The 25,992-nt window shown below is 32.6% G+C and overlaps 3 protein-coding genes across 4 annotated transcripts in view; 2 read left to right on the plus strand and 1 right to left on the minus strand.

Annotated features, from left to right (window-relative positions):
- The first annotated feature begins 461 nt into the window (after nt 1–461).
- On the plus strand, nt 462–3,282 carry LOC131851081 (protein FRG1 homolog). The gene is made up of 4 exons (XM_059201509.1): nt 462–693; nt 1,206–1,576; nt 2,272–2,464; nt 3,131–3,282. Exons 1-4 carry the CDS (start codon nt 632–634, stop codon nt 3,276–3,278), a joined length of 774 nt encoding a protein of 257 aa, XP_059057492.1. The 5' UTR covers nt 462–631; the 3' UTR covers nt 3,279–3,282.
- A 4,208-nt stretch (nt 3,283–7,490) lies between these two features.
- On the minus strand, nt 7,491–17,392 carry LOC131850943 (DCN1-like protein 5). 2 transcript variants are annotated; one of them, XM_059201359.1, is made up of 8 exons: nt 17,243–17,392; nt 16,932–17,049; nt 13,964–14,091; nt 11,483–11,583; nt 10,926–11,054; nt 9,963–10,087; nt 8,517–8,976; nt 7,491–8,218 (listed from the first exon to the last, which is right to left on the minus strand). In XM_059201359.1, the coding sequence occupies exons 3-8, from the start codon at nt 14,077–14,079 to the stop codon at nt 8,139–8,141; spliced, it is 1,011 nt and encodes a 336-aa protein (XP_059057342.1). In that variant the 5' UTR covers nt 14,080–14,091; nt 16,932–17,049; nt 17,243–17,392; the 3' UTR covers nt 7,491–8,138. The 2 variants fall into 2 exon arrangements, with proteins under 2 accessions (XP_059057342.1, XP_059057343.1); XM_059201360.1 differs by having other exon boundaries at nt 16,928–17,049.
- A 7,610-nt stretch (nt 17,393–25,002) lies between these two features.
- Nucleotides 25,003–25,992, plus strand: part of LOC131850878 (uncharacterized) — a 359,653-nt gene continuing 358,663 nt past the window's right edge. Inside the window, exon 1 of the mRNA XM_059201259.1 lies at nt 25,003–25,240. The gene's annotated coding sequence lies outside the window, so the exon portion shown is untranslated. The remainder of the gene's footprint in view (nt 25,241–25,992) is intronic.

A 25,992-nucleotide genomic window follows, 5' to 3' on the forward strand; every position in this document is an offset into this window, starting at 1 on the left:
TAGAGGACGAAGAAATGAATTGTCAAAAAAATAATATTCCTACAGATGACATTACGTCCGCAGTTACATTTATGCGGGGTGAAATGACAGATGAATATACTTCTCTGTCTATGCCTTCAAAATAGAAAGTAAAAAGTTTTACATAATTCAAACTTCGAACATATTCTATTCTGAAATAATATTTTCATATATTAATAATATTAATTTTCTTTACTTTTAAAGTTCTTTCTTCTTAGATAACAAAGAAATATGCACTGATAAAATAGGCTTGTCATTATAATCAATTATTGGACGTGTTTGGGTGAATTTAATAAAAAGTAGTTCAAACTTTTTGTTAAGCACTCCGTGTGGCACATTTAACGGAATGTTTTAGACAGCAGTTATTATTCTGTGCTCAAAATGATTGAAGGTTTTTATGTCGCTTGGTTTACACAGTCTCGAAACTGTATCACAGAGCACTGAGCAAATTTTTGTGTTTTAAAGATCTGTCTGTGATCTTTCTTAACAACATTCAACAAACCACCACCAAACCAAAGAGTACCTATATTGTTTAGTGTTGTTTACTGAAATAATTTCATTATAATAGATGGTTGTTTAATATACTTAATAATAATAAGATTGTCCTTTAATTATGTCTGATGAATATGCTGCTGTGAAAAGGGGCAAACTTATTCTAAAAGGAGATAAACGCAAGTAAGTGAGGAGGTTATTATTATTTATTTTATAATTGTAAACAAGGTTCGATAAAAATTACTAATATCTTTAATAACAGCAATTAGCCAGTATTGTTATAAGCATAATATCAACGAAACATATCCATTTATGAATTGAGAAAGCTCCGAATTGTTAAAATCAACAGTGACGATTTTCCTTTCCATTGCTAATAATGTTGAATATCTCATTTATTTGTAGCATATATTTGATAATGAAAATTTAATATTGATAGTGTAATCATCGATGTATGCTGGTGGGGCAAAAGTGAAAGATAAATTAAACTACTTAAATGATCATGGTAAATTGATGATCAAAATGGTTTCTAAATTCCTCCTGGAAAATACGTACGTAATAAGTAGTCAATAAGATGAGAATGAGTCAGTTATGAATTTATCTTTATCGCCAGAATATTAGCACTGGTGGCTACATCATTCCATTTTCACCTATTATGAAGTACAGTTAGTATTTTAGTTTATTATTGATTATTATAGGGCAAAGAAACGAAAACACAAGAAAACAGAAAAATCGGAAGACTTAAAAGTTGATAATGACTGCATCAGGCATGGTGGGTGGTGGAAAGTAACCAAAATAGAAGATGTCACAGGCTCTATATCTATTGAATTTGGGAATAACACATACATATCGGCATTGGACAATGGTCTGTTTACAATTGGAGCACCACATGGGGACACAGAGGGCCCGTCACCAGAAGAGATCTTTACGGCATTCCCAGCTGGCGAAAACAAGTTCGCACTGAAATCTGGTTATGGGAAGTATATAGGTGTGTCTAAGGATGGAGTTGTTATAGGCAGATCGGATGCTGTTGGTCCTATGGAGCAATGGGAACCTGTTTGGCAGGATGGTAAATATTGTATTGATAATTCATTAGTTATAATAATAATAATTCCCTCCTCTACAATAGATCTACTGCAAAAAGCCATCATCCATTCACACATGCAGTATTTTAATGAAATTTCTTTCAGTTTTATCATCCTCATATAACATTAAACTCATCCACGCTTGGCTAAGGCCCATGTGTTTGAACATATTACCTCCCTAAAAAGAGAGATATATAAAATAATCATTATAATGGAAGATACTTCACACAGCCTTTAATTAATTTTCTAGTCAATTTGAATACTTTTCTAAACAATTAGTTAACTTTTGGAATATTTGGTAATGACCCTGGACAATTTATAAATCGCCATCTAGTCCCAAGCTAAGTAGAGCTTGTAATAGTAGTAGTAGAGAACTGGTAGATATACTTTAATACTTTTTTTTGTAAAGGCATACATAAATATATGTACATAGAAAATATCTAATGACTAATCCAAATGATACTCATGAATACAAATCTTTCCATGTGTACTGAATAGAACTAGTGACCATTTGAAATAAAGTGGTGTGCTAAAATGCTAGACTATCAAGGTCGTCAATGAATATGATGTTTAGTATTATATGGACATGATCACACCCTCATGGTTGGACAGTATTCAACCACTACCTCAGTAAGGTGTCAACTAAAACATGTATAAGACATTTATGTATAATTTACAGGTAAAACTGCAATCCTAAGTTCACTGAACAAATTTATGTCGGTGAACAATGAGGACTCCGTAGTGGCGCAGAGTGCAGTAGCAGAAGATCTTGAATTCTGCAGTATACGCAGCAATAAGTGCAGAGAGGTGAATAAAGTGGTCATCCCTGAGGAGGAACAGGGTGATCTGGCAGAGGTTGAAGTCAATTATGTGTAAGTTATATATTATTATCTATACACATAAATCAAATTAAAAGGTATTAAAATTACAAGTAAATATTAAAAGGTATATATTAATAATCTATACATCCATACATACATATAAATAAAATAGGAGTGTCTGTTTGTAATATTTAAATAACCGTTTACATGCATATGAATATAAATACACCAAATATAGATATAAAAATAGTTAAAATGTTATTTTAACTATTTTCGCCTGTCTGTTTGTTCCGGCTAATCTGTGAAATGGCTGGACCGATTTTGACGGGACTTTTATTGGCAGGTAGCTGATGTAAATAAGAGTAACTTAGGCTACTTTTAGAAAAATGATGTTGCAAAATTCCACGCGGACGCAGTTGCGCGTACAGCTAGTAACTTACTTATAATATTAGTTAAAAAAAGTAAGCTAACTCCCTATTTGGCAATGTGTCTTCATACATTTCAACTTAAAAATGTAATGTAACAATAATTATTTAAAAGAGCAACACGCAAGTTTCTTGCTTGTTGTTCTTGTGAAGAGATATGTCTGAATGAGCGGTAGATTGAAAAACTAAGTAGGACTATTTAAAATTGCTAAAATTTAAATTTATTTGAATAATAATTGTATTATCATCTATAAAATATAGTATAAACTGATATTATAATTTAAAATTTTAGAAAGAAGTTCCAAAAATTCCAAGACAAGAAACTTCGCGTCAACGACGGCAGCGTAACTGAATTGAAGCGAGCCAAGTTGGACGGGACCCTTCACGAGACTCTCCTCGACAGAAGAAGTAAAATGAAAGCGGATCGTTACTGTAAATAAATCAATAGATTAATATATTTTTTTTTATTTATTTCTGGCTACTAATGGCCTATATTAGAAATACCTCATAGACTAATTCGGCAACTTTTAAAAGTGAAACGAACCGTTAATTATAACGTTAATAACTATCACCCGCGCCATGCTACAGGTATAGAGGTACTTAGTACTTGAAAAAAAACACATTTATAATTTTGAGATTTATTTATTTCTCATGTAATAACATTCGGTACAGTGGCCTAAACGCTTCGAGAGTAATTTCTTGTATACACCGTCATTTACAGAAAAACGAAACGATTTGTTACACAATCATAGAGAATTTGAATATAATCTACCTACATGCCTTATATAAAATCGTATCTACACCTAAACCTAAGTATGTTAGACTAGACACATACCTAGTCTATGGAACTTGATAACAGTGGCATTATCCAGTCTAATCTAAGAACAAGAATTAATAATCCTCATTGAAATAGCAAATAATAGCTGTATATTTGTCACATTCTGACTTTTAACTTACTAATGAGTAGGAAGAGACCGCATATATAAATGTTTGTTACTATTTCTGAGATATAACTAAATTATAGAAATTAGAATAAAAGTTCCATTACGCACAAAATGTAAGGTACCATCTGTCAATTTTCAATCTCTGTCCTTTAGGAACTATACTTTACTTAGCAAAAAAATGAGTACTTTCCTCTATGACAATCGGAGTCGTTACTTTACGATCATTTATGCCAGTGTCATATATCAGAGGCACGTACTGGAGACAAAGTATATCTAACACACCAAGTAATTTTAGTCCTTCTCATGTAGAGACTAGAAAGGACTCAAATTTCATTAGTGATTAGTAGACGAATATAGTTAATATTAATACAAATAATATTATAAGTTAATATATTTTGATAGTAAACAATAACATATGTAAATGAAGACTCGCACTAATAACAACTTCATAAAAGTCGAATTGACATTTATTAAGCGATCTTCTATAACTCACTTGTAGCTCTTTAAGACAGAATGTGACAGATATAAGGTTCAGTTGATAATTTATGGTACGCTCTGTTTTCTATGGTAACCTGCCCTCACATTATTAGGTTTACTCAGACGAATATTTTACGCCACTACCGTTTGATTGGCGGATATGATCGAACGATACGCTCTATTGGAAATTGGCCAATCAGAACACGTTAGCATACCACAATCGTCCGACTGAACCTAACAATATGAGGCCAGGCTTAGTTCTTGTTCTTAGAGTCTAATGTAGCGCGATACAAATAACATACGATTCTTATTGAATCAGTACAAACCAAGTTGTATATTTTAACTTACGTATAGAATTTCCCTGCTGTTGGTTGATAAGGTAATATTCGTATAATTTTTATAATTATACTTTTCCACTCCGCACATCGACTAAAGATTAAATGGATATATTATATAACTTATAGTGCGATCATTATTTCCAAATACAGTTAGAACAGGACAAAAAATTGTGGGAACAACAATTTATTTCCTAATAGTAATAATTTATTATTTGTTCTCAATTTTTAATATTTACAGTTTTATGAAGATTTTATAATCCTCGGAATTTTGATTTCCTTATACTTTTTTTTTTAATATCTAATAGGTCTGTATGCAAAGGACATTAGTGTATTCCCACCAAGATTGTAAATTCAAAATCTATATAATATAGTAGTGTCTCAGTCTGAGAAATACTTTAATTAGGTATTATGGTTACTATTATATTGTGAAAAACATTACACAAGATCGGTGGGCAAATATAATAAATTACTTAATACAAAATTGGTTCAAGAGTATTTTGAAATTTTTTGTCATCATGTGGAAAGTATAATATATATACATAAGTCTAAAATAAATGCTAAAAATATACAATGAAACCTTAATTGCTAAAACTATATTTTGGAAAATTATATATAAAATACTATACTTTACTGTAAAGTATATGCTCCTGCAACACTGAGCTCCTCTCGAAGCCAACACATTAGGATCAATTCAGAAGAGTCATTCTCTATCTCTAAAACTTTTCTAATTTCATATCACAGTGAAGTCATTATATTAAGAATTAGTCTTAACTAAATTTAAAACACATTTCAATCCAATTAAATTGTGGTCCATTAAAGTATATTCACTGAACTATATAAAAATTGTTTTAGAGGCGGTTTTAGAGAATGACAGTTCAAAGTGGATCCTATTGTCATAAATCGCAATGTGCAATTCAAAACTAAACACTCTGTTATTCTAGAAGAAACTAAATAAAAAACAATTGCTACACAGATTATCATCTGTATAACATAATCTATGTGAGACACATAGACAAATGACTTGGAAAATAATGAGTTATATTTCTTCAATTTAGATTCACTTTTAATTTACAAAGATGTAAAAAAGATATCAATCTTCAGTACAACAAATAAACATACAATGCTGATGATTCCATATAACCCTGCTCACAAATTATTAGACTTAGCCGGACGACTCGTAACGACGGCACAAGTTGTCCGTCCGATTCTAATCCTATGCGAGCCGGATAAAACTCGACATAAATGCCGATATTAATTCTATTTTGGATCATTTACAGCAAATGATCATCACAAAAGGGACGTTTTTTTAGAATAATTACACACACACCGCAATATTTAACGTTAAGTTATGCCATAGACAATTCATAGCCAATTAAAAATGTATCCCATATTCTGTAGTTTTAAAGCCCATAAAATTTACAATGGTAAGCGTAACCGCCTTTATAATGGACTATGTTTGTAATAGAATATATCCAGGACCTAGTAATTATTTTAGCACAGAGCTATAGCATTTCTTTGTGACACGCAAGAGACTGGATCGATTTTTATATTCAGTAATCATATATTTGACGCCTTCGGTCATAATAAAATCCTATAATATTTAGCTGCCTCAAAATTAAAATAAAATCTTTACATAGTATAAAACAAAGTCGCCGCCGTTGTCTGTTCGCTTATATCTTTTAATTTACGCAACGGATTTTAATGCAGTTTTCAGCAACAAATAGCACTCTATTTGTTCTATAAACCTTCCTCTTAAATCACTATTCAAGAGGAAGGTTTATATGTATAATATAGCGTATTATAGTATAGGACAAGCCACGAAATTCAAGGGTTTGTAATGCATTCACTAGTATATAATAAACAAATAGAAATATGTACATTTCATAACGTGAATATTGCACATATTGCATTTTTACACGACTATTAAAAATGCTTTCTGTAACAGCAATAACATGACACAGTTTCTTATAATTACTATTTCGATTTCGCGGTTAGGTCAATCACAGGGCGGGGGTAAATAACTTTCGATTTCTATTCATTATATTCACGCCAGATCCTTTATGGGGTAAACAGGATGAATCTAGTACCATCGGAATTTGCTTCTATTCTTACTCACATTTGTCATTTCTTTGTCATTTTTTCTTTCATGATTGATAACAATTTATTAAACATTTTAACAATTTTATCAGATACTTTTAAAAGGTAAGAGTTTATTTTACCTTTTAAAAGTATTAAGTGATTTAATTAACATTGAACTTACCATTATTATAAATTATTTGTTATCTGTTTCGCACAGATAACAAATAATGAATAAGAAAAAGTAATTCATTTACCAACTGTAAAGAATGAAATTTAATTAAATAGTAAATTAATATAACTAATTATTATGGTAAATATAGACATTTAAACGTCAAATGAGGTAAATACCTTTATTTACCATAAAATTATTCGTGTAAAAACTCGATAACAATATAAATAGTTACAAAAGTCATTGTAAATGTTGTTGAAATATATTATATGTTGCACAGTACTAATTACTATTCGTCCTGGATGTATACAATTAGTAAAAACAAGTTAAACACAGGCGACTGATACGAACTATCTAGTAATAATAATATGTATAAATGTATTATTGAAAATGAATGATTTCCCCCAAGAGAAGCAAAATTTTGCTTTGGCATATTGAATTAGCATATTAGTTTATTATATTATTATAGTTATGTATTGAAATTTTGTAATTGGACAATAAATTTCAGATCCAAACCACAAATAATTAACAATAGCTGCCTTACACGTACGCTTTTTTACGCGCGAATCGGCTATCATGACAGGAAAGAATGTGCTTGTAAATGTATAATGTACATGATAAAGAGAACGAGAAATACTCCGCGCCGCCAGCTCTCGCATTTTCGCGTCTTTCAATATTGAGTGCTGTAGCGTCTTTTGGATACGATACTAACGATCATTGCAAAATAGCGGACATTAGACTATGGAGCAAAGACCTATAGTTATTGATAATTTACAAATCTTAAACGTGTCTTTGAAATTTAAGATATGCATATAAAGTATAAGATAAAATATTTTTTATTCCACAGATTTTATTTTCCAAATATATAATTTTTGGTTTACAGGAAAATGTTCGCCATTTTGGAAAAAAAAAAAATATTACCAAGACGTTAAAGCACGTACCATTGAAGAATATGTGAATGCGTTCACTGGCGGCGCGCGACGTCTAGTTCTCTATTTCTACATTTGCATGCACACTATTTCCTGCGTGAAAGCCTATTCGCACCTGAAAGAGCGTCTGTAAAAGGCAGCAATCGGACGTTGAAGTCACTAGCGGTTTATCGCTTCAGGCGATGAGTTATGGGGTAAATACAAGCGTGCTAGCGTTGTCACTTGGTGAGTAGGGTCGGGCTCGAGTGCGGGCGGCTGCCGTCGGGCGCTGGGTTACTGCAGGCTAGTGTCGTCTGTGGGCGAGTGTGCGCGGGGGCGAGTAGGGTCGGGCGCGAGTGCGGGCGAGTGTGCGCGCGGCGCGGCCTCAGCTGGCGGGCGGCATGGCAGCGTCCGCCGCTCGCTCCGCCCGCAGCCACTCCACGAACTCGTCCAGCATCACCGGCCCTGTGCGCAACGTCCGCTATGTAACACGACCAATATCACTGACACTCTATAATACATATATATGACATAATATGACCGATCTGACTAATGTCACAAACTATAAAATTTGTGATTGTAGTGTTTTTGTACTGCCTTTATAATTTCAATAAAAATATCGTCAAAATAAACATTCGCGAAGCTGGCGTTGTGGCAACTAGCGTGAAGTATGACACTCCACTCTAGTTGCCGAGGATGTTGCACCACTGGTCCCTGTTGACGACCCTGTAGCGCCGCTCCCGCTGCAGGAACTCGTACTCACAGGCGCCGTCGGCGTCGTAGGTGGCGAGCTGCGCGTCCACGGTGCGGCTGAACTCGAGGATGTTGCACCACTGGTCCCTGTTGACGACCCTGTAGCGCCGCTCCCGCTGCAGGAACTCGTACTCACAGGCGCCGTCGGCGTCGTAGGTGGCGAGCTGCGCGTCCACGGTGCGGCTGAACTCGAGGATGTTGCACCACTGGTCCCTGTTGACGACCCTGTAGCGCCGCTCCCGCTGCAGGAACTCGTACTCACAGGCGCCGTCGGCGTCGTAGGTGGCGAGCTGCGCGTCCACGGTGCGGCTGAACTCGAGGATGTTGCACCACTGGTCCCTGTTGACGACCCTGTAGCGCCGCTCCCGCTGCAGGAACTCCGCGAGTGCGGTCCGCAGCGGCCAGCGCGGCAGCAGCACGCCCAGCAGCGCGCGCGCCGTGCCAGTCTCCAGCGATCGCTGCTCTTTGTCCTGTGCCATACGTCGGGGAAGCAGATTGTCACTAATGTGGATTTACAACTCCATTAACTGCTTACATAACACGCTCTTTCGCGGGCGATATGTCCCGGCAAAAAGGTAGACTGCGCAGTTCTTTCACCTGAACTGTGTTTCTGCTTTTCGCATTGGGGACATTGTACAAAGCTTCGTATATAGGACTGGAAGCTGGGACTAATATTATTATTTATAATATTAGTGAACACTGGAGCGTGGCCACTTCTGGACAAAAGGTGGTCATTTTGTATGACTCTATTGTCACTTTTATACACAACTCTTTCTATATTTTTTAATACACATCATGTGAGCCTAATCTAATTTTATTTTCTTTTTTACCAGTGAGATGTAAAGATGTATGTATTGAGTAGGTAACTAGTATATAAGCATTGATTCAGTATACATTCAAATGTCATGCCCATCATGTACCATCCACATAGTTTTTGTTTTAGTGCAAAACAACATAATTAGCTTTAATATTACCACATACATTAATGTAAATATACTTTGTAACACCATTGATTTCTAAAAAAATAAAATAAATTTAAATAAACCTTTGATTTTGATTATTATATTCATTTTATTTTCAATATGATTTAATTTTAATTTAATTTAATATTTATTTTTGTGTGTGTAATTTGTGTCTGTACGTGCGAATAAGAAAACTGTAATACGAACAAAAATTTTGTATTTAATTGAATTAGTGCTAATTGGTGGTTTGTATTCACACACTTAAACATAAAAATGTAAAGTAATAATAAAATTATTTAAAAGAGCAACACGCATGTGTCTTCCTCGTTCTTCTTGTGATGAGATTGTGATTCTTCTTGCTTTCCGAATGAGCGGTAGATTAAAAAAAATGTGATGACTATTCAAAAGTGCTTCAATGTAAGTTTATTTGAATAAATGATTTTCTATTATTTATTCTATTCTAATAAATACATTATTGTGTATAAATCACTTACCCTGGCGAAGTCATAGGAATATCTGTACACAGCCTTAAATAAATAGGGGTCATTGAGTAAATTTCGTAAATACTCTAATTTGTTCTGCAATTTATGCACACTATCGCACTGAAGCTCTGTTAAACCTGAAAATTAATGTTTAAATATATCACCATACATACTGATATTACTATAATTTGTTCACGGTCGAAAATTTCTGAGATAGTTAATAAATTTGAATTAAGCCTTTTTTTTATATTACGATGGTGGCAATCAAACGGCCCATCTGATGGTAAATGGTTACCATAGTGTGATATAGTCATGCAAATCAGCATGTTTGATAGTAGATTGTTCCAGTGTACGTTTTATATAACGACATGTATGTCACGCAGTTGATCATATATATATAGTTTATGTAATTAGTGTAAGCTAGAGTAATTCAAGATGTAACAGTTAATATACAAGTTACTCCCTACTGTGTGTTTACTGTCACCACCGCTCCTGTAGCACAATAGCCTATGGACGCCTGAAACACCAGGGTAATCACGTGCGCGTTACCGACCCTTAAGAAACCTTAATATACCCTACCTACACCTCAAAGGTTGATTGAAAGAAATCCCTCTTTTCCGATAAGTTCGCCAATGTACCTTTTTTTTTTAAGACATGTATCTGTTAATATTTTGTACAATAAAGAATTACAAACAAACAAATACCCTTCTAGAAAAACCCCATGCTGTAGTCTCGTGAGAAAACCTCGGCAGGAAGTTTAAGCCTAGTGAAAGTCAGCTGCGATTCTAAGTGTGTTGAGAAATAGCCACTCGCAAACATGTATATCAGTAATGGGGTACTACCCCTATATATTGCAGGAAATGTACCATGTTAGGTATCGATCTGAGTGGCGGATCGAGTGGGGATTGCTGCAATCTTAATATTTATATAATTAAACATTAAAGTTTTAAAAACAATTAAGTTAATGTTAATTACCCTTTAGCCATTCCTCTTGTGTAAAATAACCCATTTGTTTGGCGCCCATCTTGTAAGCTATTACCAGCATTACTACATTCTCTGGGTCCACACCTAAGTCTTCACAAAACTTTTCCATACCTTCAGGACCTGCCGTAGAATTGTTATTCATTAATTATTACAATATCATGCTTACATTTTAAAGTAGTGTAAATAAATAAATAAAATGTAATTTTTATTACAGACAGCAAATTCCTTAAAACTATGACTAATATAGTATATTACATATATAGACTATGGTTTCTTATATACAAAGATATTATGATGTGACAGTTCCATAATCATGCCAGCGCTGTAATATACATAGTTCTTTCTCTCTAATAATTGATAGCTGTCCCTTGCACAAATTTAGTTAGTTATTTATCTAAATAAAGTATTTTTTAACACAATTTATGTGCAAGATTATTATACTGCTCGTGAGCTATCAAATATTTAAACTTAATATGCAGGGACAATATTTATGAATATTTAAATAATTTTTCATAATCGCTAATAAATAATAGAGAAGTGGTACTTACCTAATACATCTGGTTCTAATACTGTGGTATATTCTTTAAACCAAGCTAAACATTTCTTTGCACTGAAACTAGTATCCTCTGATTTGGAATGTCGACGTGAACTGAAAGATAGAAGAATAAATAGATCAATAAGTTGTTTATTTGAATTGTCACAAATCACACACAGTAACACATAAATATGGACAAAAAATAGAGGAATCCTAAGTATCAACACTCTGAATACAAACAATACAGACAAACTTGATCAATGGACCTCAATTGTTAGTGTAGATAGAAAAAGATTGAGTAAGATGTGAAATTTAGGATAATATTATAATGTAGTATGAGCTAGGAATAAATTATAAACTACATATATTACAAACGAATAAATTAATTAATGAAAAACAGCTATGTAGTTAATTTCTATGCGAGGTATACCAGCAAAACAATCTTCTATAAGATCTTGGCCTGTCTAGAACTATATATAAAACAAAATATACTTTCCGAAAGCATTTTAAAGAACATTTGCTACAAGTTCAAAAAAATAATTGATAATAACGATAAAGGATTCACTAAAGGCGCGTGGGTGGCGACATTTACCTTGGCTGAAACTATTTGCTGGTACCAGAGAGCAAGTGTTATGGATATTTTTATTTTAATACTGCGATACCGTTATTAGAATACGTAAAATGCACCGTACGCATCACTGTGGGTACATTTATATATATATATATATATATATATATATATATATATATATTTTTTTTTTTAATTTTATTTCTTTGTAATTGTTTATTTTTTCTTTTATCCATTACGTATATAATGTTTTAGGATAATTATTTGAGATTATTAATATATAATTTTACTTTTTATTATGTATATACTTTTCTCTTGATATTATTATGTTTATTTTAATTGCATAGTATCTGATTTATTAAGTTAATGTATAAGTATTTTTTAATTGTAATATTTGCGCGTCCGTACTGGGGCCCAACTGAAAATCAGCGCTGGAAACTATTTCCAGCATTATGCTGAGTTGTGGCCCACATTGACTCCGTTTTTTAATGTGTAAATTATTCTTGTATTTCTTATGTTATTACTGTAAAAACGAGTTAATAAAAAAATTCTATTCTATTCTATTCTATATATATATATATATATAAAATATTAAAGACCTATATGTTTTCTATGTAACTTTTCAAGCTAAAATATACTGGTAACGCTGAATGTGACTCCCAAAATATATCAGAGGTAATATGTTTTATATGACAACACAAGACTTTTGAACTGTATTCATAACTAGGTACTATGTTAATAATATAATAGGTCTCATCTGGGTCAAGATTTCTCAGCATCTATTTTATTCTGTAATCCAGATCTGTCACATAATAAATTAGTATTTACATTACTGCAGTAAGTTCTAATCTGGAACATGCATCTAAAGCAGCAACACGCAAGTTTCTTTCTCGTTCTTCTTGTGATGAGACAGCATTCCGAACGAGCGGTAGATTAAAAAAAAATGTAATGACTATTCAAAAGTGCTTTTAATGTAAGTTTATTTGAATAAATGATTTTCTATTCTATTCTAATAGCAGCTTCCTACCAGATTTGAGCTAGAATCCCCTTCATAGCTCAAATCTGGTAAGAAGCTAGTGTTGACATACATTGGTAAGGTGACCATATAAATTTTAAATCCATATAAATTTGAGCCTTGAAGATAATTGGTGATGTACATTGGTAAGATACCCCCTAAACCTACATCCGTGTTACAACTCCTGGGAACTACTTGGAGTTTCCCTTTCTGTTATAGGATGGACCCGGCGTCCGCATGTTCAAGATCATCCCAACCTCAGTTATTCTTAGCTCTCACTACATCTGATTCAGCTTGTGTGGGTACTTTGATTATTATAATAAGTACCTACTTAATTAGAATTATATGAGAAATAAAGTAGTCATAGCTCAGCACAGTTGTTTGACTGACGTCTCCTTTATACGAACATACATAACATGGCGCAGCCGGTCAAAAAGTAAATATTATACAGATAGCTCTTAAGCTTTGCATAGTGAAAAGACTTAGTGCGACTTCGTGAATTATATTAAAATGGAGCTTGCCTTTACACCTCCACAGCCTTTGATTTTGAAAATAGTCTGACTAATGTCACTTCCGGAAATTTGAGTCGAGAATGGGAGCGTTGGAAGAAATCTTTTAATATCTACTATGAGGCTATGATCTACTATCTACTATGATAATTCACACTATCAGAGGGGATTGTGGGTACTTTGATTATTATAATATCGGAAGTACTTAATTAGAATGATATGAGAAAGCTGTCATAGCTCAGCACAGTTGTTTGATTGATGTCTCCTTTATACGAACATACATAACTTCTTCCTTTGTACAGTTTTGTCCCAATAATAAACACAAATGTTATGTGGACTTGATTCTTCATAAGCCTCAAATATGAACATGAATAAACACACAACTTTGCGATGCTTTCTTACCTACTATTCCTAGACCTTTTGTGGTGATGATGGTCTTCTAATGCTGTGGCCCCTGGTAGAACATCGCCTCCGTTGACCGGAGCGCCGCTCCTCGTGCGTTTACTGCAGCGAGGCATCGCCCTACCACCCTGGAACCAATATTGAGATCTTTGCGATTTGCTAATAACAGTAATAATAATATCATTGGACAATTGACAATGCACCATCTATTTCAAAGTTAAGCAGAGCCTGTGTTATGGGTAGTATCCATAAGACAATGGGTACAAATACTTAGATACAATTTTTTGGTAAACACATACACATATTATACACTGAAAACACTCAGACCAATACAAACAACCATACTCATGAATACAATTGTTTGTACTTTGTGAGGAAATGATCCAGCGACCATCAGAAATAATGCAGAGTGCTAACCCCCTAGACAGCAGAGGCTGTTAATAATTTATTTACAAATGTTTTATGAACTGATATTGAATAAAATTTTTGCATTGCATATCTTCTTTTACAAAAGCAGCTGTATAGCCCTGCCCATATAGATTACAGCCCTGCCTATTTAGATTATTTCCTGATAATGTGATTAATTGTAAATGAAAGAATTTCTAAAGCAGTATTTTCAGAGAAACAATGAGTAATCCTCTTTATAGTATATATGTATATAATAATAATGCAGCTTTATATATTATATATGATAATAATAATAATAATCTCAGGACAATTCACACAGTGCCATCTAGACCCAAGTTAAGCTAGCTAAAGATTGTGTTATGAGTACTAGATAACTGATACATATACATAGATATTTTTTTTTAATACAAACAATCATACTCATGAATACAAATGTTTGTGCCATGCAAAGAATCAAACCCGCAACCATCGGTTATAAAGTGGTGTGCTAGACCACTAGAACACTGAGGTCATTGATATTATATAGTATTGTAAAGTATAGTATAGTATACAATACTTATACTAGATGATTACCCTTGATAGCATAAAAGCTGCACATCTCTAAGTAAATTTCTACCTATCTATCAATTAGAACTGGACATTATGGTATGCAATACATAGACAATATATTACAAGCTGTGACCGCAGTTACACCCATATTAAATTTAATTATATATATTTAAATATAAAATATAGCCTATGAGTTATTCTGATGTATAAGCTATATTACGGTAAAGTTTCATCATAATCCATTCAGTAGCTATGTGTGAAAGAGTAAGAAACATTGATACTCACAAACTTATAATATTATAGCTGTCCCGGCAAACATTGTTTTGCCATATATATTAATAATGCTATAAAAATATAGGGTTTGATGATAGAAGGGTGAAAATGTAGGATTGTATGTATTTTTGTATGTTGTATCATAAAAAAATAGAAACTAAAAATTTTGTCTAAAAAATAGATGTTGGTCGATTCTCAGACCTACTCAATACACTCACAAAATTTCATGAGAATTGGCCAAGCCGTTTCGGAGGAGTATGGGAACGAAAACTGTGACACGAGAATTTTATATATAAGATTAAGATGAATCTTAAACCATATGAACAATAATTAAGTGTGTCTTGTATTGAAGCTACAGGAGTGCCTTTGTTATCACATTGCAATACAATTTGTTTAAATGCTTAAAAACTAAATTTTCTTTTAAGAGTTGATAATGAAATGGTGCACTCTCCTGCTCTAACGGTATACGCTGGCAGGGCACCAGAGGATGATATGATGAGGTGAGGTTAGCCTATTGTGGTAAATTTACCAGGAATTTAATATGATGGTTTCCAAGAGGAACTGCATGGAGATCAACCTGACATGGTACATTGGTAGCAAAGAGGTCATCAGTTCACATTACTAACAATCCCCCCTACATACATTTACATATGGTATCTACATATAACCTCAAAGTATTTTATTATTATATAAATATTAGTGGACTTAAGATTAAGGTTTCTTAAGGGTTGCCATTCTGCATGTGACACCCCTGATGTTTCAGGCATCCATAGGCTAGGCCATTTTACATCAGATGGACCATAGTTAGTTAATTTAAAAAGAAATCTAAAACCACTCCCACAGAATGGAAAAGTACTAGTAAGCGTCTGTATTTTGTTCAAAACTCCAATTCCAAATTTAAAAACAATTAATTAATGTAGAACAATTTAGCCTTTTATGCAAATCAATTATTTTTTCCTATTGCCCACTTCAGTTTGAGTTAACTTATAAAAACTGGCAAGAAACTCTACTGTTGTTCTTTTTACAGTCCATTTGTTAACATTGATGTTACACATCTGATGTTTCAGACATCTATAGCTTATGGTATCTATTTACTATCAGAAGGCCATATGCTTATTTGCCAACATCATGGTATTAAAAAAAAATTAGTATCTACATCTAGCATTATCACAATAAAGTGTAAATAAATATAAGATTCCCAGCCAATAAGAATAATAAATCATTTAAGAACCAGCCAATAAGAAATCCATTTAGAATAAAGTCATTTAAGTTGGATACCCATCACATTAGGATGGTACAAATGGACAAAACATAATATCTACAAAGCCATAAACTTTTGCTAACCTAAAATATATAAAGAATAAAAAGGAAAAAATAGTTTTGTATTAATTAGATTTTTCAGTCATATATTTAAAAAGCTATATGTAGTGGCTACTCATGATAAATTTATTAAAATATATGGGAAGCATATACAAATGTAGTACTATTACAAGAAAATATCAATAAGTACATAATTATAAATAATGAATGAACCAGTTACAAGAAATTATACAATGCTTATCCTGAGCAATGTCCATTGACAGAGAAGCATAAAAATAATTTATTCATCGAACAATTCCGAAGTTTGAAAATAAAAAAAAGTTTTAAAAAGTAGATAATAAGAATATCAGTAATTGATGGTTAGGTACGAAATGAAGCAGAGAAAATAAAAACAAATGTTAAAGGACAACATACTTACAATCGGTGGCAGATTCGATATGAAATTAGAAAACTTAAAGGGGTTTTCGTCTCCTATTTTGCGAAATTTGCGGGGACAATTCGACAGAAAAATGTCTTCTTGACAGGTCGATATTAACCTGAAATAAAAAAATCAATGTGGGCCAATGTCGAAAAGAATAATAAAAATAAAATAGATTATATGACTACATAATAGTTACTGCTGATGTATACTATATAATTTATGAAAATAACTTTTTAAGAGCAGTGGTATGTTTTGTTGGAAAGCAGACGAGTACAGCAAATATCAGATGATTGTGTAGTTATACTTACCAAACTGACTTTTTATTGTTCTCAGATGTATTCAAGCAATAGATGTTTGTAAATTAATATTATATGTATGTATTTGTTGAATAATAATATCGAAATATAGGTAGATAAAAATTGTTAAAATCAAACACCAGAGCGGCTGAGAAAACTCAAAACGAAGTTGACGTTTCGTATTTTACTTTGTCCGTGGTGCGTCTCTATGCTCTGTGGTATTTCTACATACTAGAAATATTGTGTGTCTGTGGAAGAAAGCAAAATTCTTTCATAGTAAGCAACTAATCACTACTCTTAGTTGTGTCTAAAGTTGCGTTTACATGATCAATAATAAAAAGTTTTTAATATATTGTAAACATTAATAGTGTAAATATTAAAAAAAATGTACCTAATAGATATTATCAATAGTAGGTGTAATGTCTCAATGATTTCTACTTCGTCTTTATCTTTAATCTCATCTAATAATGTGGTTTTGGGAAAGTTTATCCTAAACGAGGGTGATTAGATATTATTTATCTGTATGAATTACTATTTAAATGCATTTAATTTCAAATCTTATAGCTAAAAAAAAAACACAAATCCATTTTTCCGCATTGTTATAATTCTACTAACGGCAGTAAAATAAATAAACAATGGACCGTATACAATAACAATATATTACCAATTACGGTAGTCGCATCCAGCGGGCATAAAAATGTAATGATTTTAACTTACATTTAATTGATTAATAAAACACTGCATTTAAAGATTTACTGTGTCTCAGAAGTACAAACCACAGTTGCTACAAGAATACAATTAGCATTTTACAGATTATATATGACACTAGCTTTTGCTCGCGGTTTCGCCCGCGATAATTTATTCCTTTAGGGGTGGAATTTATCAATATCCTTTCTTAGGGGATGCCTACGTTATAGTAGCTTTATGCATGCAAAGTCTTCATCCCATATTTTATCCCCTTGGAGGTAGAATTAATCAAAATCCTTTCTTAGCGGTTGCCTACGTCATAACGTCTACCTGCATGCCAAATTTCAGCTCGATCCGTCCAGTGGTTTGGGTTGTGCGTTGATAGATCACTATGTCAGTCAGTCACCTTTGAGTTATATATATTTTGATTAACAAAAGTAAAGTGTAAAGGTAAAGTAAGTAAAGGGGACAGTAAAGTCCTCGAGTGGCGACCACGGACTGGAAGACGCAGCGTGGAAAAGCCTCCAGCAAGGTGGACCGACGATCTGGTCAAGATCGCTGAAAGGCATTGCATGCGAGCAGCGCAGGACCGATCGTCGTGGAGATCTTTGGGGAAGGCCTATGTCCAGCAGTGGACGTCTTCCGGGCTGAGATGAAATGAAAAATGAAATTTAGATTAACAATCATCATCTGCTAAAATCTGCTTCTTCCTTATCCTATGTATGAAATTAACAATGTTCCAATTAAAACTGTCCAATTGTGTCATGACGGCCTCGTTCCTTCCTCGGCGCGTGTAATTTCCGCTTTCAGTATTTTTCTATTGTTCTGCATGTTATATGCAGAACAATAGAAACACACAACATAAATAAATATAATATTAATATAACAATGTGAATGACAAGTATCAAGAAATGTGAAATAAGTAATGAGAAATATACCGAATATACAAACCACAGACCAGAACAAATAGATACAAATAACGCTAAAACTCATGAATACATTGTGAACGGATCAAGCCCGCGAGCAATATTAATAGATTGCGAAAAAACTTGGGTGCTAGATATTATTGGGTAGATATAAAATGAAGTTTTCTCTAGCGGTTAATCTATGATGCATTTCGAATTTTATATCTAGTTATACATACTTCTATTGTAAAGAGAAAATATTGGATTTTGCTTTCAATACTATTCCAATAATAATACATCTATAGAATACACACAGCGCCATCTAGTTCTAAGCTAAGCAGAGCTTGGGTTATGGGTACTAAACAACATATATAAATACTTAGATTTTTTTTAAATACATGCATATTATACATAGAAAACACCCAGACCTAATACAAATAATCATATAAATGAATACAAATATTTATACCATGCGAGGAATCGAACCAATGACCATCAGAAGGTGGAGTGATAAACCTATAGAATGTTGAGACCGTCAATTATATAAAAAGCTCATCTACATAGACTAATAACACGGTTAATCTTAGTAATATTATAAACGGGAAAGTTTATATGGATGGATATACAGATGGATGGTTGTTACTCTTTCACGCAAAAACGTATATATTTGTACATATATATTTGTATTGCCCAGTTTTAAAACTCGTAAATAAAGAAAATAAGTTGTAATAAAGAAGTGTTTATTGTCATAATAGATGGTATACTTCAATATACATATATATTTATATTTAGCCCAATTTTCAAACTCGTAAATAAACAAAATAAGTTATAATAAAGAAGTGCTTATTGTCATAATAAAATAATGGTATACTTCTATATACATACATATTTCTATTGCTCAGTTTTAAACTTGTAAATAAATAAAATAAGTCATAATAAAGAAGTGCTTAGTGCCCTAATAAATGGTTTACTTTAATATACATATATATTTGTATTGCCCAATTTTCATCTCGTAAATAAATAAAATAAAAATAATAAACAAGTGCTTATTACCCTAATTAACGGTATACTAATGTCATAAATGCAGAATTCTAAAGAAGTGATTGCATCACTCGTACCTACATTAAAGTGGGAAACAAAACAACTAATCTAGTTGAGGGCGCATTTAGGGGGTGTCGCCCCTTCGGTCTGTTCGGAGCGCCCTTCCTCGTCTGCCTAGACACAAACGGTAGTGTTATCGATCGTTCTACATACATATTTGCTAAAGACTTTAATTCGACGGCGGGATGTGTTGTTCTATTGTACAGTAATGATAGAGCGAAAATATTAATCTGTAGCCTATGTTGCCAGGATGTCTGTAAGGGATTACTTTGAGCGTTAAGGCTGCCTTTTGTTAGCATATTTATATATATAAAAATATATATATAATAAAGAACCCTCTAAGTAATTACAATTGTAAGAACTATAGAAAAATAAGCAAACAAATTAAAAGATTAAGAAAATCTTTCAAAATTAATCACATTGCCTTATCAAAATTAGTAAAAGAAAAATAATTAGAATATTATGAAAATCAGTTCTGGATAATAAAGAGTATTATTATTACTTATATATATATATATATATATATATATATATATATATATATATATATATATATATATATATATATATATATATATATATTACATATCCCTTTTTCGGGACGGTATAACATGTGGGCTTTAGCCAAGCGTGTATGAGTTTATAAGTTATATTATTATTATAGTGTAATAAGTTGTTATTTTATATTAATAAATACTTTTTAATACATTTTCATAAAATACGATTCTACGTAAGTTTTGGTATACGTTTATGTTTTAAAAGTCAATATGATAACAATAAATAATAATAAAATAATCCTACATAATTAACACAGCGCCATCTAGTCCCACGGTAAGCAGAGCTTGTGTTGTGGGTACTAGACAACTAAAATAAATACTAAGACTTTTATTGTAAATACATACATAATATACATAGAAAATACCCAGACCGATACAAACAATCATACTCACGAATACAAATGTTAGCACGGTGCGAGGAATCAAACCCGCGACCAAGGAAAGTAAAGTAGTGTGCTAAACCGCTAGACCTCCAAAGCCGTCAAATCAATAATATGAATATTAAAAATATTATTGTTTAACAATGATAAAACTAGTAATTCAGCACATCAGGGTAGTATAGGTTTATAAGTATTTTTTATTGTTAATGCTTAAAATAAAATAGTTATCGTAAACTGACTATGGTAGCCACATAAAAGACGCTATCCTATATTAAGTGTATAGTAAGAAAATTTATAATTTTGACATCAAATTAGTACATTCATGTTAGAATACAAATACTGTATATTTGACCTACATATGCCGTATCTATGCATAGTCTTAATAATATAAACACGAAAGTTTGTAAGTATAGATGTTTGTTACTCTTTCACGCAAAAACTACTGAACGGATTTTGATAACTTTACAGTAATATAGCTTATACATCAGAATAACATATAGGCTATATTTTATATTAGCTGTTCCCGCGACTTTGTCCGCGTGGAATTTAACTTTATTTTTCTAAATTAAAATATTTTTTCTAATCTAAAATAATAGTAGTCTAAGTTACTCCTTATTACATCAGCTACCTGCTAATAAAAGTCCGGTAAAAATCGGTCCAGCCATTTCAGAGATTTAGCCGGAACAAACAGATAGACAGACAAAAATGGTAAAAAAAAATATTTTGGTGTATGTACCGTATTTATATTCATATTCATGTAGTAAAAAACGGTTATTTCAATATTACAAACAGACACTCCAAATTTATTTATATCGCGGGCAGCTAGTAAGGAATAAATTATGATTACAAGCATTTTCTTTTGTTAAATAATTGTGTGTTCAACGCAATACATTAGTGAAAACCGTACTCAAATCGCTTAAGCCGCTTTTGAGTTCATTAACCGTCATAAACACATGGACAAGCAGACAAAAAATCTAACAATTAAGTATTGTTTTAGGTTTTGAGTGGTTAAATTTACACAATAATAGTTTTTCTTATATATTGTCTTCCTTTTTTTTTAATTATTCTTTATTCATGGCCATGGATACAAGTCCTTCAGCCGAACATATTTTTGTATAGATAACATAAAAACGTAAATAAACTAATAACAAACTATTATATAAGCTTACACATCTATACATATAAATAAAATTGGAGTGTCTGTTTGTAATATTGAAATAACCGTTTTTTACTACTTGTATATCGATATAAATACAGTACATACACCAAGATAACATTTTTTACAATTTTTCTCTGTCTGTCTGTCTGTCTGTTTGTTCCGGCTAATCTCTGAAATGGCTGGACCGAATTTGACGGGACTTTTATTGGCAGGAAGCTGATGTAATAAGGAGTAACTTAGGCTACTCTTATTTTAGAAATATTAAGTCAAATTCCACGCGAACGTCGCGGGTAGTAGCTGTACCTTCCATTCCATTCCGTCTATAATATCTTCCATTACAGTGAGCGTGATCAGTTACCTTTTTTCTACCTACATACCTAGATTATTTTAGGCCTATTGTGCTATATAACTTCAATTTATTCGGACGGCCTCGGTGGTCTAGCGTATTAGCACATCTCTTTACTTCCGATGGTAGCGGGTTCCTCGCACGATAAAAACATTTGTATACAGGTGTATGATTGTTTATATCGGTCTGGATGATGAATATCATACTCGTGAACGGGTGCTGCTTGTAGGGACTGGCCTGCTCTAATCACTATGACTGATTTCCTCTTATTAATTGTTTAACCAGTTGGTTATATATACAATATTTTTTCTATTTGAGTATTTAATACAATTAGTGCTAATTGGTGGTTTGTATTCACACACTTAAACTTAAAAATGTAAAGTAATAATAAAATTATTTAAAAGAGCAACACGCAAGTTTCTTGCTCGTTCTTCTTGTGATGAGACAGCTTTCCGAACGAGCGGTAGATTAAAAAATGTAATGACTATTCAAAAGTGCTTCAATGTAAGTTTATTTGAATAAATGATTTTCTATTCTATTCTAATACAATAAATATTTTTTAATTTATTATTTGAACTTAGATTTAATGCTAGATTTACTGATATTAAATAATAATAATAACTCTGTACATATAACATAACGCTATCCAATTCCAAGCTAAGCAGAGCTTGTGTTATTTGCACTACACAACTGATAGAAATAGTTAAATACATTAAAATAGATACATAATATTAATGACTGATGTTTCTTAAGGACTGTATTTTTCTATTTTATTTTTGAATTTATATTTCTTGTAATCCTTTAATAGAATCATATTATCCAGAGTAGAAATTTGAGATATTCAGAATAGACTGTAATCAAGGTGTAATTAAGGATCAGTACCTACTTTAGACCAAATAATTGAACATTATTAGACACAAGAGAACAAACATTACATTACAAACAAGGCTTCAGATAACGGATTATGTTACATATGTCAATTTGATTAACGCTTAATTCTCATTAACAAACATGTCTCTAGTATAATATTGGTTTTTGGTGATTTCACTTGCTTTGTGTTTAAGGTCATGATTCGTGCCTTTATTTTTTTTTAAAAGAATACGAGCTGAGTTTCATATCAGTTTTTCATCTCGAAATCATTCCGAACTGACGGTAGATTTGACATATCATAAGAATCTGTAATAGACCTACATGAATAAAGAAATTTTGTTTTTTTTTTTTATTAAGGATTTGGGCTTACTGTATATGCTGGCGGGCAACTATTAAAAAAGGATAGGATGAGCATGAAATCAGGTCAGCTAACCTGGCGAATTCATTAGGAATAAATAGCGATGGTTACCAGAAAAACCGCGTGGAGGACGATCTGACCTGGTACATGGGTAACAATTGCTTTTAAACAGATAGAATAATCTTTATTCAGATAAACTTAATCTTAATACTTTTGAATAGTCATATTTTTTGACCCTACCGCTCATTCGTAACGCAGACTTATTACAAGAAGAATGATAAAGAAACTTATGTGTTGCTCTTCTAAACAAATGTGGTTCAGCATTACATTTCTTATATTATGTGTGAATAAAAACTGGAATTAAAATGTAAATCACTTATTTGCGTTATGGTACAATAGATTTACCAAACTTCTCTGTGCTTGCACCTATCTCAAGAGCGTAGACGTCTACTTGTTTAATCGTTCGACTTACGCCTAAAAGCCATAAGCCAAATGCGACTGACATCAAAAGACGTCCAACAAAACTCCACTATGGAGAGAGGTCCATATCCATGCTGTCCTTAGGCGCCATAGGTCGAGAAGGATGAGAATTTTTTAAGGATGATAATGGAATGGTGCGCTTTCTTGAGTTAACGGTTTAAGCTGGCGGGGTACCAGTGGAGAATGATAAGATGAACATAAGGGCAGATCAGTTAGTCCATCGTGACAAATTCACTAGGAATTTATCACGATGGCTTCCAGGGGTAACCCGTGTGACCTACACGATATGGCCTGACAAATCTGACATGGTACATTGCTAGGAATAGGGGCAAAAGTCCACATTACTAACAACCTCCTTCCCCCCGCAGGATATGATTTAGACATGACAGCAAATCCGATTTACAATCCTTGGCTAATAACGTCCCGAGACGATGACGTCATTTGATGATGATGTGATGTCTTAAACAAGCCTACATTGTGCTACAAAAGGAGGAAACGTCCAAAATACAAATAAATATGTCTAACATATATTTCCTACTAGTTGCTCGCGAAATCATTATCATATTTTTAAATTATGGCCCATTCAACAAATGATTCTGATGTATAAGCTATATTTCTGTAAAGTTTCAACAAAATCTATTCAGAAGTTTTTGCGTGAAAGAGTAACAAAAATCGATCTATCAAAACTCACAAACGTTTGCGTTTATAATATCAGTGAGACTTTGTAGATAGTTAAAAATATTTTATAAATTGCATTGACATCAATTAAAGAGAAATCTAAGGGCGCATGTCATGCCAGTCGAAAGAAAAGCCAGGAAGCGGTGCGTATATACGTCTCATTCAGTCGAGCTGCTTTACACCCCCGCTTACCCTATTCCACCCCAACGCTGCGTCCCTCTGACTGGAATCAGTTCGTTTAATATCCGCTTAGGGGACGCTCGTGTCGACCGGTCTCCCAAGCAAAACCACGCGATCTTTACAAACTAGTGCAATATTCAAAACAACTCGAATTGCTCACACCGTGTTCCACTTGTTACATTTGAACTTTTGTTTCGTTAGTGATTTGTTTTATTCGTGTTATCATTACATTGCTTTATTCAAATGTTTTACGTTTCTAGTGTTTGTGCAGACTTTTCGTGAACACTGGATCACATTTAGCTAACTTACGTAAGTCTTAGATTTACTGCATTGCGTAATTATTAGTATAATAAAATATAATGTTTATTTGTTCATCTAATATAGCATTTAATGTCTACTTATTGTTTGAGAATATTTTTAATGTAGTATCCAATTGTTTGTATTGTTGTAGTATATTATTTGTTTTGTTGTAGGCAAGTGTAATAGAAATCATTAAAAAATTCAAACTGTAACTTAAGCTAGTTAAGTTATTTAATAGTTAATTGTTAAGCTTACCTTTTTAACTGGGTTATAAAGCTGAAATATAAAGCATAGTTTCAAATTAGTAATAAATGCCTAATTGACGTGTACAAGTGACCAAACATGTTCCATATAAATTAATATTTTTGATTTGTAATTGTTCTAATTAATTGGTCTCGACGTTACCGTGACCAGGTCAGGGTCAATTTTATTACAATGATGGTGGATTCGTTTAGTGTTTTTTTAGTTATTTTATTATTTAGGTACCTATTTCTATATAAGAATAATTAATCGATTGATTAATAAATGATAAGTATTCACTGAAATGTAATTTATTGGGTATTCCTCAGGGATCTATTCTAGGTCCTTTTTTATTTTTAGTTTAAATTAATGATCCTTCTTACATGGTAGCAATAGCTGACATAGTTCTGTTTGCCGATGATACTTAGACCCATTAATGACATGAACGAAGCAAACGGTGTTCTCTTCTGTTCAAAATTATTTCGAGTTTCATTTGTAATAAAACTCAAAAATCGTATTAG

The sequence above is a fragment of the Achroia grisella genome, unplaced genomic scaffold, assembly GCF_030625045.1.
Source record: "Achroia grisella isolate CSIRO2021 unplaced genomic scaffold, CSIRO_AGI_Agris_v1 utg780, whole genome shotgun sequence".
NCBI classification, from domain to species: domain Eukaryota; kingdom Metazoa; phylum Arthropoda; class Insecta; order Lepidoptera; family Pyralidae; genus Achroia; species Achroia grisella.